The sequence below is a fragment of the Arachis hypogaea genome, chromosome 9 (assembly GCF_003086295.3).
Source record: "Arachis hypogaea cultivar Tifrunner chromosome 9, arahy.Tifrunner.gnm2.J5K5, whole genome shotgun sequence".
NCBI classification, from domain to species: Eukaryota; Viridiplantae; Streptophyta; class Magnoliopsida; order Fabales; family Fabaceae; genus Arachis; species Arachis hypogaea.
In genome coordinates, this window is record NC_092044.1 from 23,225,299 (window position 1) to 23,240,746 (window position 15,448).

Sequence of the window (15,448 nt, forward strand, 5' to 3'; positions counted from 1 at the left end):
TTAGTTTCACATACGACCTCTTTGCACTTGCAATCCCAAGTCATAACAAGCCCTCTCCAAATAGCATGAAGCTCACAATAGAGAACACTAGAAAGAGGCATACTGGCAAAACAACCTTTTATCCAAATTCCCATGCTGTCTCTAATAATACACCCAAAGCCCGCTAATTGCTCATTTTCAAAAATGCTTGCATCGCAGTTCACTTTATAGACATTCATCGGAGGTGGTTCCCGGTTATATTGCAAAGAGGAAGGAGTAATATGTTTTTGGGTGCTAATGACATTGGAGAAATCTCGAGTAGATGTTTAGCCAAGTGAACAATTTTCTCCCTACTCCATGGATCATCTTAATGGAATATGTCATTGTTCCTATCCCTCCAAATCCACCAAAAGGCCGCTGCAAAGAGGAACTCATTTTTGTTGAGGTTAGACCGAATCCAAGACACAAAATCCAAACCAGAATCTACAGCGGTCATTCCCAAGTTTAAGCTAATCCAAATCCGACAAGCTTTTTGGCAAGTCCTAAAGAAATGGTCAATATCCTCTAGAGCAAGATAACATCTCTGACAAAAATCAGAAGTAGCAAGACCTCTTTAAAACCGGTAGTTAGCTATGGGAACTCCGTTGTTGAGGCAAAGCCAGAGCAGACACTTTATCTTCTCCGGTATTCTCAAGCGCCAAAGCCAAAGCCAATTTTCATTATCATTCCAGCCAAATTTCTTCTTCAATAGCCACTCATACCCGCTTTTAGTCGAGTAGGTGAGAGTATTTGAGTTTGTCCAAAACCAACCTGCTTTATCTCTTGCTTGCTTGATAGGATCAAAGAGCATCAAATCAAGTTTAATTTCTTCCGGAATCATTGTGCAAAGCATATCCCACCCCCAATGTCCATAGTGCCAGACATCTTCTAACTTCAAGAGAGAATTAGAAATGTGCACAAAAAGAACCAAAGGAGCTAGCATTCCAGATGGTTGCCAAGCATGATACCAAAAGGATTGAGACATCCTGCCTATACACCATTCAAAACCATCACGAAACTTTTCGATTGTCTTATAAATTGCTTGCCAAGTGCTTGAAACATTATTAGAAAAATTGGGTGAAAAGCAAGAACCCCCAGATAAATATTTTGCTAACATAATCCTTACCCAAAGCTTATCTTTATTATGCAGTAATTGCCAAACAAGTTTTCCCAATAAAGCAAAATTCACACATTGAGTGTCTCTAATTTCCAAACCTCCATATTTTCTTGGAGTGACAACTTTGCTTCACTTGACCAAGCTTAAGCAACGCTCTCCCACCTTTTCCTTCCACAAGAATTGTCTAAGCACAGAATCAATCTTTTGACAAATCGAAGTAGGAAAAAGAGTCACTTGCATCTGGTAAATAAGAAGAGAAGAAGCAATAGATTTAATTAAGCAAAGCCTGCCTGCTCTGTTAAGGACTCGACCTTTCCAACTAGCCAGCCTATTCTTATCTTCTCTAAAGAGTTCGAAAAAAGAGACCTATCAACTCGAGGATGATTAAGGTTCACCCCCAAGTATTTGCCTAGGTCACTAGTAAAAGGAATATGAGAAACAGCAGACAACATTTCCTTCCTTCTATTAGAGATTTTTCTAGAACAAATAGCTTTAGATTTTTCAATGTTAACGTTCATACCTAAAGCTTTGCAGAACAACTCCAAGGTGTGTACGACATTCTGAACTTAATTTTTCTTCACTTTACAAAAAAGAAGGAGGTCATCGGCAAACATCAAGTGAGAAACTCTAGGTCCTCCTCTAGAAACAGCCACATCATCCCAAATACCCTCGTCAACTTGTTTGGAAATGAAGCACGCCAATCTCTCTATGCACAAAACAAATAAATAAGGAGAAATTGGATCTCCTTGCCTGAGTCCTCTGCGAGGTTGGAAGCTATCCAATCTATTCGCATTCCAGAGGATGGAAAGATTTGAGGTCTGAACACAATTCATTATAAGCCAAATAATTAGAGAAGGAAAGCCAAAAGATTTAAGAGTGTGCTCAAGAAAATTCTAATCAACTCTATCATAAGCCTTTTCTAAATCAATCTTAAAAGCTATAGCTCCTTTTCTAGACTTTGTCCGCTTAAGAAAGTGAAGAACTTCTTGGGCGACAATAATATTATCAGGCACTCCACTACCATGAATGAACCCTCCCTGAGTTGGGCTAATAATCTCATCCAAGAAAGGTCGTAATCTATTAACCAGCACTTTAGTCACAAGCTTATAAATAACATTACAAAGGCTTATTGGCCGAAAATCTTTCAATCTAGTTGGAGGGTCGCACTTAGGAATAAGAAAAATCAAAGTTTCCAATAAAGAATGACTTAACGTCTCCCCTAAGAATACTTTCTGAACAGTACGCCACACCTCATGACCCACCACATCCCAATATTCCTTGAAGAAAAATACTTGAAAACCATCTGACCCAGGAGCTTTGAACGAGCTCATATTATCCAGAGCTTTTTTAACCTCCAACATTGTCACTGGTTTAGACAAATCATCACAAGCATCTTGACTAAGAGTTGGCATAGAAATTTCTCCCATGAAATTAACCTCAACAGGCTCAGTAGAACAAAAAAATATTTTTGAAGAAATGAACAACCTCTCTTTGCAAAACTTTCGGATCATCAGACCAAGACCCATCACTGACCAGCAACCCATGAACCTTGTTCGATTTTCTTCTAATGATGGTTTGCATATGAAAAAAACTAGTATTTCTATCACCATATCGGACCCATTGATCTCTTGACTTCTGGTACCAAAGCAACTCTTCCTGAGCCAACACTAGATTATACTCAGCTCTCAATTCTTCCTCTTTGGGCTTCAAAATTGGATCATCATCAGTTTTTATTTTCCATTGGATACAATTCAAATAAGCCTCCAATTCCCTCTTTTTAATAAAAATATTACCAAAGACCGTAGAGTTGAATTCCAACGAAGCTTCTTGAACCCCCAACAACTTCCTATGGATGCCAAAATCTGTACTATCCCAAGATTTCTGAACAATGGCCTTGTAATCAGGATGCGTCGCCCATGCCGCTTGGAATCTAAAAGGTCGGTTTTCTTTCTTGACAGGAACTCCTTGACATCGGATAAGGAGGAGACAATGATCAGAGTGAGAACGAATGAGAAATTCAATAAATGTTTCTGGAAAAAGAAGGCGTCATTCTATAGTACAGCAAGCTCTATCCAATCTCTTTACAATTTCTTTGTTTCCTTGAATTTTATGAAACCAAGTAAATCGTCTCCCAGAGGTTGTCAGATCAAAAATACCACAAGAATCTAAAGTGCTTGCAAAGATACTACTGCGATTCGAATAGAAATTACCACCTTTCACCTCGTGAACACTCAAAATATCATTAAAATCCCCTACCACTACCCACGGGTCCTGAATGTACAAGCCAATATCAAGCAGATGACTCCATAAATCTACTCTATTAACGGCTTGAGGGCTACTATAAACCGCACTACAAATCCATCTTTTCCCACCACCATCAATTTTCAATGTTACACATTGATTCATAGACCAAAGAATTTTACAAGAAAATTTTATATTAGCAGAGAGGAACCAAATTCCTCCCTTGTGCCCAACAGCATCTACAATCCCTACAGGATAATTGCCTAATCTCCCCCAAAAATCTTTCATAGTTTCAAACCTAATGAGTTTCCACCAAAATAAAAAAAGGTTGGTTGATATTTTCGTACCAACACCTTACAGTGCACCCGAGACATCTTATTTGACGCCCCCTTACATTCCAACTAATAATATTTAAATGGTCACAATCCATAAAAATAAAGTAAATAATTGGAATGTTTAATTTTCTACCTCACGTTGATGGGCCCCTCTCTCCAAGCTTCTTCTCTTGAACTTGCACCACAGAACCATCATTCTTTTGTTGAGGTTGGTTCTCCAGATTTGTTGTTGCACCGACTTTATCAAACTCTTTTTTTGCTCGAGAATCCGTTGACAATGCTTCAATAGGTGAGTTTTGAAGCGAAATAGGACGTTGCCTTTTGTGTCCTGCTTTGAAAAAGGGAGTGCTCTGATCCTTGAAAGCCACCTGTGCTATTTCCAAAGAGCCAAGGGTGGATGGAGAATTCTTCTTTTCCTTAGACCCCACCTTTGCATTTGATAAGGATTTCACCTTTGCATTTGATGAGGATCCAGCATACATGTTAGTAGGCTCAAGACAAAATTTCTTACTCACCAAATTAGAGTATATTGCTACGTTGGCCTTTTTTGGTACCACTCTTGGACCTTTACCCACTTTTTTCTTGTCTTTTCTACTAACTGTAACCCATTCACCCTCTTTTGCATGAGTATTTTTATCCATGCATGATTCTTGCAAATTATCATGTCGTCCAAGATCCGTTGTTCCATGCTTCTCCATAATTGGAATTGATCTGGCATCAAATCCAAATTCAAAAGTTGAATTTTGATTTTTTACTGGGATTTGACTACCTTCTGCCATTTTCTTGTTGTTATCCACCGAAAATAGTGAACGGCAAATTTTTCTCCTTCACCGTGCTTTCCTTCTCAATACCATTGTTGTTCTCTCTCGCACATTCTCTTGTTACGTGCCCAAAGCTGCTACATTTTTCACAAATTAAATTCAAGTGCTCATATTCTATGTCATACATATGACCATCAACTTGAATTCTCTTTATGATTGGAAGTCTCAATTTGATTTGCACACAATGCTCTTGCATATTTTTCCTTCTCCGTAGACTTTGTGGCTAAGTCGATGCGGATCGGTTTTCCAACCGCTGACGCAATCATTTTCATGGCTTTCTCTTGATAGTAGTTAATGTTTAAACCTGTGATCCTTATCCAAATCATGGTAGACCCAAATGTGTTTTCACAATGTCTGAATGAAGAACTCCAAGGTTTAACCGCAACATAACTGCCACTAATCATCCACGGTCCTCCAAGGAGAACTTTTTCTCGATCCTCCAAGAGATCAAATTTGACTAAGAAATAGCCAAAACTGATATCTAGTACCTCATATCCTCCTTTCGTTCTCCAGACACTTTTAAACCTGTGCGTGATCGCCGTATAGCTAAAACTCTTTTCAAGAACTTTGATCACGATGGCATCTTTATAGGGCTCTGCCAATATCTCTTTTGCTTCTTCCGTGAACGTCAATGTTAGTATCTCCGAGTCACCTTGCTTACCAATTACTGTAGCCATCTTATCCCCATCAAGAGAATCAGCAACCTCCAAAACTCTCCTTGCTGAAGCACCAACAACTTTATCTCTAAACAATACTCTTTGACTTTGAGTCTTGTTACTGTATCCTTTAATCCCATCCTTTTCACCTGATGCATGCCCTCCCCCGCTCTCCCCTTTATTGCTTCCGCCGGTATGGCCGGCTACCTCGCTATCTGTCACCCTCAAAGGTTCTCCCCCGCTCTTATCGCTCTCCATTTGAAAATTAGGTTTTTTACACAGCATGTTGATATATATTTTTGAAATAATTGGATAGGAATTTTTGGATTTAAGATAATTTGTGAAGTAATTTTTATTTTTTATTTTTATTGAGCTAAATAACCTACTCATTGTACATATTATCAAGATTTTTTATTATCTTTTTAGCAGAATTATTGGGTTAATTGATTTTGTTTAAATTGAATCGATTTTAAATACTCTTATTTTAGAAGATGCGATTTTGATTTGAGAATGGATTTAAAATTTGAAAAAAAAAAGGTAAAGAGATGTGGTTGCTAACAAACCCCGACTAGACTCTACACAGAATATTGTATAAAAATTATAAAGGTATTATTATTTAAATATTACTAGCATGATTGGTAGTTTCGTTATTTAGAATATGCTTCTAAGGATATTAGGTTTTTTTTTTTTTTAAATGATAAAAGAAGTCCAACATCTAAAAAAATTGGAAAACACCAGCTATTCAACCCAATTAATGTTTTGAATATATTTTAAAATATAAAATAAAAATTATATATATAAATATATAATAATTGATTTGGTAGTTAATTTTTTATATACATATAATATCTTTTTAAATAATATTAGTTAAAATTTAATTTTTTTATATGTTTGATTTGTCATTAAACTTTAAAATTTGGATCTATTCAATATTAAGAATATTTAAAATTTATTTTTTATTGCAAATTTGTTTTATTGTTTTCTTAATTATAATTATAATAATCTTAAATATATTTGTTGAGAAAAAAAGTGCTAATATTTAAATTACAAAAATACATCATATACGTTGAGTCTATCAATAGTATTATATATATAATTAATTATGTGATGTTTAAAAGGTTTTAATCATTTAAGTTTTTGTTTATGAAATATATATTTAATTAGTTATATTGTTAATATATTAGTGATCTTTCTTCACAAACGAAAAAGTATTAAAAGGTGGATCAATTATTATGAAAACAAAAGTAGGTGGGAGAAAAATTAGAAATATCTAAAAAAAGTCAAAAATGAGAAAATATAATTGAACAAGATTTAAAAGAGGTGGAGATGACATGGAACAAAAGCCACCACTTATCATCATTGTTTCTTTGGTTTTGAAGTGCAGCTATCTTATTTGGAGGCTTCTTAAATGAAATTTTTTTTAAAAGTAGAATATAATATTATTAATTAAAAGATTAAACAATAAATAGAGTTGGTTCAATTTTAGATAGCACAATAAAAAATTAAAACGGAATACTTCCATCTTACTTATTTTAAGATAATCAAAAATAAAAATTCAATAATTACTTCATCAATGTAGCGTCTTTATAACAAATTTCTCTTTTATCTTATATATTATGGAAAAAATTTTAAAAGGAGAAAAGCTCTTATCTTCATATTACGCACTTTTTAGATTTGGTAGAGGATGAAAACTGCTTTTGCTATTTTTTTATTTCCTCCATCTTCTCTCATCATCCTTCCACTCACATGCGCCCACCATTTTTAAAATATGTCATCATCCCCTGTTATTTTTATGGTTGGATCCTTGGCAAATGCCATACTTGTCTTGACTAAGAGCAAGAGGCCAAACAGTAGATCACCGATTCAAAAGAATTTGGACATCTAGGATATTGTGGCGAAACTGTTGAGAATTGGCGGTTCAAATTTTACTGCACTGGAAGACCATTGTGAAGAGTAGGCCAGAGAAAATTTTTAGCTTTACGAGGGCATTAGATCTTCTAAAGAGCTCGCCATATTTTTTTCTATTGACAAATTTCTGGTTATAATTCTGGTGGATCGTGAAGTATTCTGAAAGCATAGGTGTAACCAGATTGAACAGATTACTGTCAAATTCTCTCTGCTGGCCAGGTTAGCAAATCTTCCCCTTCGCTTATTAGAGCTTGTAAAATAATCCATGTAATGTTTGGCTAAAATATTGCTTCTATAATTTCACTTCGCCATTATTTGTTGTGGTCTATTAGCTATGAAACTCATTCAACTCGATTGTTGAAAGTAGTATTACTGTGAATTGAGTTAGGATCAACATATTTTAACCATCTATCCTCAAAGACCCTGACTTTTTCACCTCGTCCTATTCTCCATAGACAACCTTCTTCAAAAATTTTCCGCCCTTCCAAAACACTGCACCACCCCCATGAAGGATTGTAGCCTATCTCTATCCTCAAAAAGGAAGTGTATCTAAAGTATTTGCTTTTAGCACTTTACTCAATAGAGAGTGAGGTTGAGAGATGATTCTTCAGCTTTGTTTTCCTAGCAAAGCTAGATTAAAGGTTTTTAAAATCCTTGAAATTTAATTTTTTTTGAGTTTGAGGTCTACAGATTATATCCCAGCTAATTCAGTGTTGTCTTCTTTCATTCTCCTTTTGTCCCCATTAGAATCTAATTATCATACGCTGTATTTTCTCTATAAGAGTCTCAGGCAACTTGAAACACCCCAACATATATATCGAAATGGCAGTGGCTATGGATTTAATCAATGTTTCTCTGTCGCTGGCTGATAAGAGGAATTTTTTTCAGTACTGTAATTTCTTCGCCACCCGATCTTTAATATAATTGAAGGTTGCCTTCTTCGATCTCTATATCACTGAGAGTAGACTTAAGTATTTATCTTGGTTCCCAACATGGGAATGTTGAGAATATCAGATAAAGTATCTCGGATTTTAGGAATGGTATTTTTACTGAAAAATAAGGATGATTTTTGTAGATTAACTACTTGTCCACTCACCTCACTATAAGATTGTAGAATTTTGGCTATATTAGCACATATTTGGGGTGTTTCCTTACTGAATATAATTGAGTCATCTACAAAAAATAGATGAGTAATGTAAGGATATCTGTAATTCAAACGTATTCTGGTGAACAGATAGGGAAAAGGGGGTTGCTTTGTCGCAATCCTCTACGTGGCTTAAAGTGACCATGATGTTGTTATTCCAATCCATAGCAACAGAGTAGGAAATGGTTGTTACACATTCCTTCATTCACTCCACCCACCTTCTACAAAAACTCAATTTCTCCATAATAGCCCAAACGAATTTCTATTTAACCCATTCGTAAGCTTTGCTCATATCTACTTTTAACGCTAGTTATTCATCCCCGAATCTCTTATTTTTCAAGAAGTGCATAAATTCGTGAACAATCAATACATTATCACTAATAGTCACATGACACTCTCATTTAAGAGAAAATATTTTCTTCCAAAATTAATAAACTCCAATCCTACATCATCTTATCTACCTCTCTCTCATTCTCTATTTCTCTCTACCCTTCTCACTCTATGTATGACTTATAATTTATATTTTGTATTACTAATTTGACAAACCAACATGTATTACGAGATATTCTTTCATTATAATTAAAATAAATTATTTTTTCTAAAATTAACAAACTCCACTCTCCTTCTTCTATATCTTTCTCTCTGTTTTTTCTTTCAATTTCTATTTCTCTCTACAAAAAATAAAATTAATAAAATAATATAATTTAAAATAAATTCAAAAAATTATAAAGAATACATTAAATTTATAATTAAATATCATTAAAAAATAATTTTATAATATTATTCACATAAAAAATTATTATTATCATATGCATATTTTTTTATTTTTTATTAAATTTTAAATTTTTATCGCTTATCTTTCTAATTTATATTTTTACTTCTCTTCATTTAAATATTCATTTCATATAATTTGAAGAAAATACTAATGTTGTGATTAATAATTAGAATCAAGATTTAATTATTTTTTTAAAAATAATTTTGAGTTAATTTTATAATTATCAATATAAATTTTTTATACTAATCTAATTATATTTTTATATAGATAAAGAAAAAAATATTATTTTTAAATAACAACCATAAAAATTAATTATTTTTATTTGTGCAACAGATTTAATACCTAATTAAATATAAAAGTATACACATTAAACTTTTTTAAATTTTAGATAACGAATGTTAAAATTAATTATTAGTAAAAAATTAAACTATTTCACATGAAAATAATAATTAAAAAAATATTATTTAATTTTTTTATTTATGAAAATTCTTATCTTCTTAGCCAACGGAAACTTTTGTCCCTTACGATCTTTTTATAAAAATAGTTTGATTTTATAAATTTTTGTGTCATAATTTATCAAATATTTTATTTATATTAAATAAATATAGAAATTACAAAAATGCTTAAAATATAAAGTAATTGCCTAAATGCACAAAGTATCACATCTCAATAATGAGGAGTAAATTCAAAAGTAAGCATATCTCAGGTGTTGAGTACCCATCATGTAACACAACAACGAATGGCGTATCTAGAGTGTATCTGAGATACATGTTAAACGGAAAAATGGGTATTGAGCGGCCGAGATACGTATAAATGCTTATCAGGGAATCAGTATCCGAGATACATGCAAATTTTTAAATTTGGGTCTCAACATCCAAGATTTTCGTTCGTTTGAATAGTTTTTAAGAATTTTGTAACTTTTATAATAGCTTAAGTTCAAGTTCCTGAAGTACATATGTTCCCTAATAATATATTCGCGATGGAGATATCAACAGACTAAATGTGACTTGGCACATAGGTGGAGGTTTGAATTTTGAGGTTATTGTTTTTTTCCTCTTTTATATTCAGTAAATAATTAGTTAAGGTGTTTAGGCTTTATTAATTTTGTTACTGCGCTAGGTTTTTTGAGTAGGATAAGTTAAAAATTCTATATAATTCACATAAATAAAATAAATTGGAAAAAGTGTTACACAAATACAACATTCTGAAAATCCAGACGCAAATGCAACAAACCCAATTATATGTAATATGCGACACCCTAACGCGGAATCTGAATACACGTAATCTGCTACACCCTATTGCAGATTATGTTGAGAAGCTGCAAACACATAAACCACTACACCCTATAGCGGTTTATGAACAGATGGGCCCAAAGCGTATTCCACGAAACCCTGTAGCAGATTATGAAGAGAGTGGCTCACTATAAAAACTGCATGAGTGTGTAGCGTATTTCATTTGATGAGTTTTGATAGGGACTTAGAGAGAGAAAGTAGAGAGAAGGCAGAAGATATTCTTGGAGCAGTTCCGTTAAGTAGAACAATAGAAGATGAAAGGCGGTTGTACCAGCTCAACGGTGTTGCTCATGTAGCTGGAACCATCAAGGAAGAGGTAAGTCTCTTTATTCTCTTTCAATTGGATGATATTTGTATATTTTATTTAATCTTAAAAAAGTTATTTATTCATTAGAAAAATAGAACCTTAGTTTAGTCTAGGTTTTAAAAATCAAAATTTGAAATTTAAAATTTAAATTGTAGATGGTAAATTTGTAATTTTAAAACCTTGGCAGTTTATGTCTTGAAACATAAATTATGGTTTGGTGATGTTAGTGTTAGAATTAATCAGGTGTTCTTTATTTCTGAATATGCAGCCAACCTGATGTATTTATAGCGTTTGTAGGCAACAGAATATGCCGTTAAATGATAGGATCATACCTTACTTGGAGAGGGCTGGGTTGTACCACCTGGCTAGGCTAAACGCGTATTAGTTCTGGTTAGATGAGCCTCTGGTCAGCGCATTTATCGAGAGGTGGCGGCTTGAGACCCACAATTTCCATATGCCATTCGGAGAGTGTACTATCACACTCCATGATGTGGCATATCAGCTGGGGCTGCCCGTGGATGGCCAGCCTATTTCTGGGTGCATGACTGACTTCCACCTACACATCGAGGGGGCTAGATCGGCGTGGGAGTGGTTCTGGGAGTTATTTGGTGAGCTTCCGCCACCAGATAAGAGAAAGTTATACACGGTCTACTTCACATGGTTCCATGAGTGCTTCAGGGTGTTACCAGCTGATGCTTCCGAGGAGACCGTGCGCATATATGTACGTGCGTATATTATGATGCTTCTGTCGATACAGCTGTTCATGGACAAGAGTGGTAATCGGGTCCACCTTCGGTGGTTGCCATTTGTGGTGAGACTTGATGACATAGGTAGCTATACCCAGGGCACAGCTGCGTTGGCATGGTTGAACCGATGCATGTGTAGGATGGCAAACAGAAACGTCACCAACTTGGCCGAGCCTCCAGATTAAAGGCCACAACCAGCAAATGTGCTGTCCCAGGTTCCTGAGTCCCAGCTACTGGTAGACCTGAATGAGCCCCCAAGTAGCCCATACGACACTTGGTTTGGCATGGGGGGACGCCGCCATCTGCATTTGGAGTGGGTTGATGAGCAGATAATTTATACGCTTTTTGGCAGTTTTTAGATAGTTTTTAGTGTGTTCTGGTTACTTTTTAGTATATTTGTATTAGTTTTTATGCAAAAATCACATTTCTGGACTTTACTATGAGTTTGTGTGATTTTTTGTGATTTCAAGTATTTTCTAACTGAAATTGAGGGACCTGAGCAAAAATCTTATTCAGAGGCTGAGAAAGGACTGCAGATGTTGTTAGATTCTGACCTCCCTGTACTCGAAGTGGATTTTTTGGAGCTACAGAAGCCCAATTGGTGCACTCTCAACTGCGTTGGAAAGTAGACATCTTGAACTTTCCAGCAATGTATAATAGTCCATACTTTGCCCAAGATTTGATGGCCTAAACTGGCGTCCAAACGCCCACCAAAGACCCTTTTCTGGCGTAAAACGCCGGAACTGGCACCAGAACTGGAGTTAAACGCCCAAACTGGCATCCAAGCTGGTGTTTAACTCCAAGGATGGCCTATGCACGTGAAAGCTTCAAAGCTCAGCCCAAACACACACCAAGTGGGCCCCGGAAGTGGATTTCTGCACTATCTACTCATTTTCTGTAAACCCTAGTAACTAGTTTAGTATATATAGCACTTTTTACTATTGTATTAGAGGTCTTTGAACCCTTTTATCATTTTTCATGCCATTAGGGAGGTTGGCCATTCGGCCATGCCTAGACCTTCTTCTCTTATGTATTTTCTACGGTGGAGTTTCTACACCTCAAAGATTAAGGTGAGGAGCTCTGTTGTTCCTCATGAATTGATGCAAGTACTATTGTTTTTCTTTCAATTCACGCCTACTTCTTCTCCAAGATATACTCTCGTACTTAATTCAATTAAGTCAGAATAAAGGGGGTGACCCGTGACAATCACAAACTATCTTCGTTACTCGCTTAGCCAAGATTTGCGTGCCTGACAACCACAAAACGGTCTACATGATGTTCAACGTAGTCATTGGATGACAGCCGGAGTATATTCTCTTGGGTTTCTGATCCACGAATTCATATTGCCTTTCCTAACAACAGAGCATCCGAATCTGAGATTAGAACCTTCGTGGTATAGGTTAGAACAATTGGCAGCATTCCTGAGATCCGAAAAGTCTAAACCTTGTCTGTGGTATTCTGAGTAGGATCTAGGATGAGATGACATTGATGAGCTTCAAACTCGCGACTGTTGGGCGCAATGACAGTGTGCAAAAGGATCAAGGGATCCAATTCCGACACAAGTGAGAACCGACAGATGATTAGCCATGCGGTAGCTGTGCCTGGTATTTTTCATCCAAGATGAGAAATCCGACAGTTGATTAGCCGTACAGAAATCGTAGCCAGACCATTTTCACTGAGAGGATCATACAGCTTGCCATGGAAGGAAGGACGCCTGATTGGATGAAGACAGTAGGAAAGCAGAGGTTCAGAAGCAACAAAGCATCTCCAAACGCTTATCTGAAATTTCCACCAATAAATCGCATAAGTATCTCTATGTTAATTTCCATTTTGTTTATCTTTTAATTATCAATATCTCATAAACATTTGAATCTGCCTGACTAAGATTTACAAGATGACCATAGCTTGCTTCAAGCCGGCAATCTCCGTGGGATCGACCCTTACTCACGTAAGGTATTACTTGGACGACCCAGTGCACTTGCTGGTTAGTTGCGCGGAGTTGTGAAAAGTGTGATCACAATTTCGTGCACCAAGTTTTTGGCGCCGTTGTCGGGGATTGTTCGAGTTTGGACAACTGACGGGTCATCTTGTTGCTTAGATTGGGTAATTTTATTTTATGTTTAAGCTTTCTATTTTTATTTTCAAAAATACAAAAAAATTTAATAAAATCATAAAAACAAAAAAATATGCATTGTGTTCTTCTATGATCTTCAAGTTGATCTTGACGATTTCCTTTGTTCAATCTCATGATTTTCTTGTTTTATGTTTTATGTTATTTTTCGTATGCATTTTCAAAATCATAGTGTTTGAACATTCAAAATTTCTAAGTTTGGTGTCTTGCATGTCTTTCTTTTCTTAAAAATTTTCAAAAATATGTCCTTGATGTTCATCATGATCTTCAAAGTGTTCTTGGTGTTCATCTTGACATTCAAAGTGTCCTTGCATGCATTACTTGTTTTGATCTTGCATTTTTATGTTTTATTTCATTTTGTTATTTTTCTCTCTCTTCATGAAAAATTTAAAAATAAAAAAATATATATCTTTTTAAGTAAATAATACAGAGAAATAAAAATTCAGAACATAAAGTAGAAGAATCACAGAGAAAAAGAGATCACTGGTAATAAAACGCCAGTAAAGGTACCATTCTGGGCGTTAAATGCCAGAATGGGCAGCATTCTGGGCGTTTGGAAAAACGCCCAGCAAGGAAGGATTCCTGGCATTTAATGCCAGCCAGGATATCTAGCAGGGCATTAAACACCCAAAGAGGCAGCCACATGGGCGTTAAACGCCAGAATGGATATCATTCTGGGCGTTTAAAACCAGGATGACACAAGAGAGGTAATTTCATTTCCAATTCAAACTTTTTCAAATTTTCATATTTTAATTCATAATTTTAAAATCTTATCTTTGAATTACCAGTGATTAATGTTTTGATTCAAAAAATTGCAAGTTTGTTACTTTCTTGTTAAGAAAGGTTCAATCTTTGAATTTTAGAATCATATCTTTTAGTTTCTTGTTAGTCAAGTCATCAATTTTAAAAATCATATCTTTTCAATCAAATCTTTTCCAATCATATCTTTTTAAATTTTGATTTCAAAATCTTTTTTCTAACTTCTTATCTTTTCAAAATTATTTTCAAATCTTTTTCAACTAATTACTATTTCTTATCTTTTTCAAAACCACCTAACCACGTTTTCACTTCCAATTTTCGAAAATCACTAACCACTTTTTCAAAAATCTTTTTAATTAAAACTAAAACAATTAGTTAATTAAAAATCTTTTTAGTTCTAAAATCTTTTTTATAAAAATCTTTTTAGTTTTAATTTTCGAATACTCTCTCTCTCTCTCTCTCATCTCTTTCTATTTATTTGCTAACACTTCTCTTTTACTTATAATTCGAACCCTCCCTCTCCTTCTGTGTTCGAATTCTTCTCATTCTCTCTCTACCTCATTCCTCTATTCTTCTTTTCTTCTGACACATCAAGGAATCTCTATACTGTGACATAGAGGATTCCACTACTCCCTTTTGTTCTCTTCTTTTTCATATGAGCAGAAACAGGGATAAAAACATTCTTGTTGAAGCCGATCCTAAACCTGAAACGACTCTGAAGAAGAAGCTAAGAGAAGCTAAAGCACAACACTCCGGAGAGGACCTTACAAAGAATTTCGAAAAAGAAGCAGACATGGCAGCCGAACCCAACAACAATGCCAGAGATGCAAGGAAGATGCTTGGTGACTATACTGCACTAACTTCCAACTTCTATAGAAGAAGCATCTCAATTCCTACCATTGGAGCAAACAACTTTGAGCTTAAGCCTCATTTAGTTTCTCTAATACAATAGAATTGTAAGTTTCATGGACTTCCATCGGAAGATCCTCATCAGTTTTTAGCTGAATTCTTGCAGATCTGTGATACTGTTAAGACCAATGGGGTTGATCCTGAGGTCTACAGACTTATGCTTTTTCCCTTTGCTGTAAGAGACAGAGCTAGAACATGGTTGGACTCACAACCTAGAGAAAGCCTGAACTCTTGGGACAAGTTGGTCAATATTTTCTTGACCAAATTCTTTCCATCTTAAAAGATGAGC

General features: G+C 35.1%; 1 protein-coding gene across 1 annotated transcript; it reads right to left on the bottom strand.

Moving 5' to 3' along the window:
• Window positions 1–346: 346 nt before the first annotated feature.
• Window positions 347–3,664, bottom strand: LOC140175086 (uncharacterized). The gene is made up of 4 exons (XM_072202000.1): window positions 3,346–3,664; window positions 2,621–3,165; window positions 790–910; window positions 347–462 (listed from the first exon to the last, which is right to left on the bottom strand). Exons 1-4 carry the CDS (start codon window positions 3,662–3,664, stop codon window positions 347–349), a joined length of 1,101 nt encoding a protein of 366 aa, XP_072058101.1.
• Window positions 3,665–15,448: the final 11,784 nt, after the last annotated feature.

Bases quoted from the DNA above. Each gene is read 5' to 3' on its own strand.
- LOC140175086 (XM_072202000.1), bottom strand. From the start codon at position 3,664: ATGAAAGATTTTTGGGGGAGATTAGGCAATTATCCTGTAGGGATTGTA. The intron at 911-2,620 runs GTTGTTCATTTC...TCTCTCTTGAAG, and splicing joins CGAAAGTTTTGCAAAGAGAG to TTAGAAGATGTCTGGCACTA. The intron at 463-789 runs GTTGGTTTTGGA...TGACCGCTGTAG, and splicing joins GCAAGCAAGAGATAAAGCAG to ATTCTGGTTTGGATTTTGTG.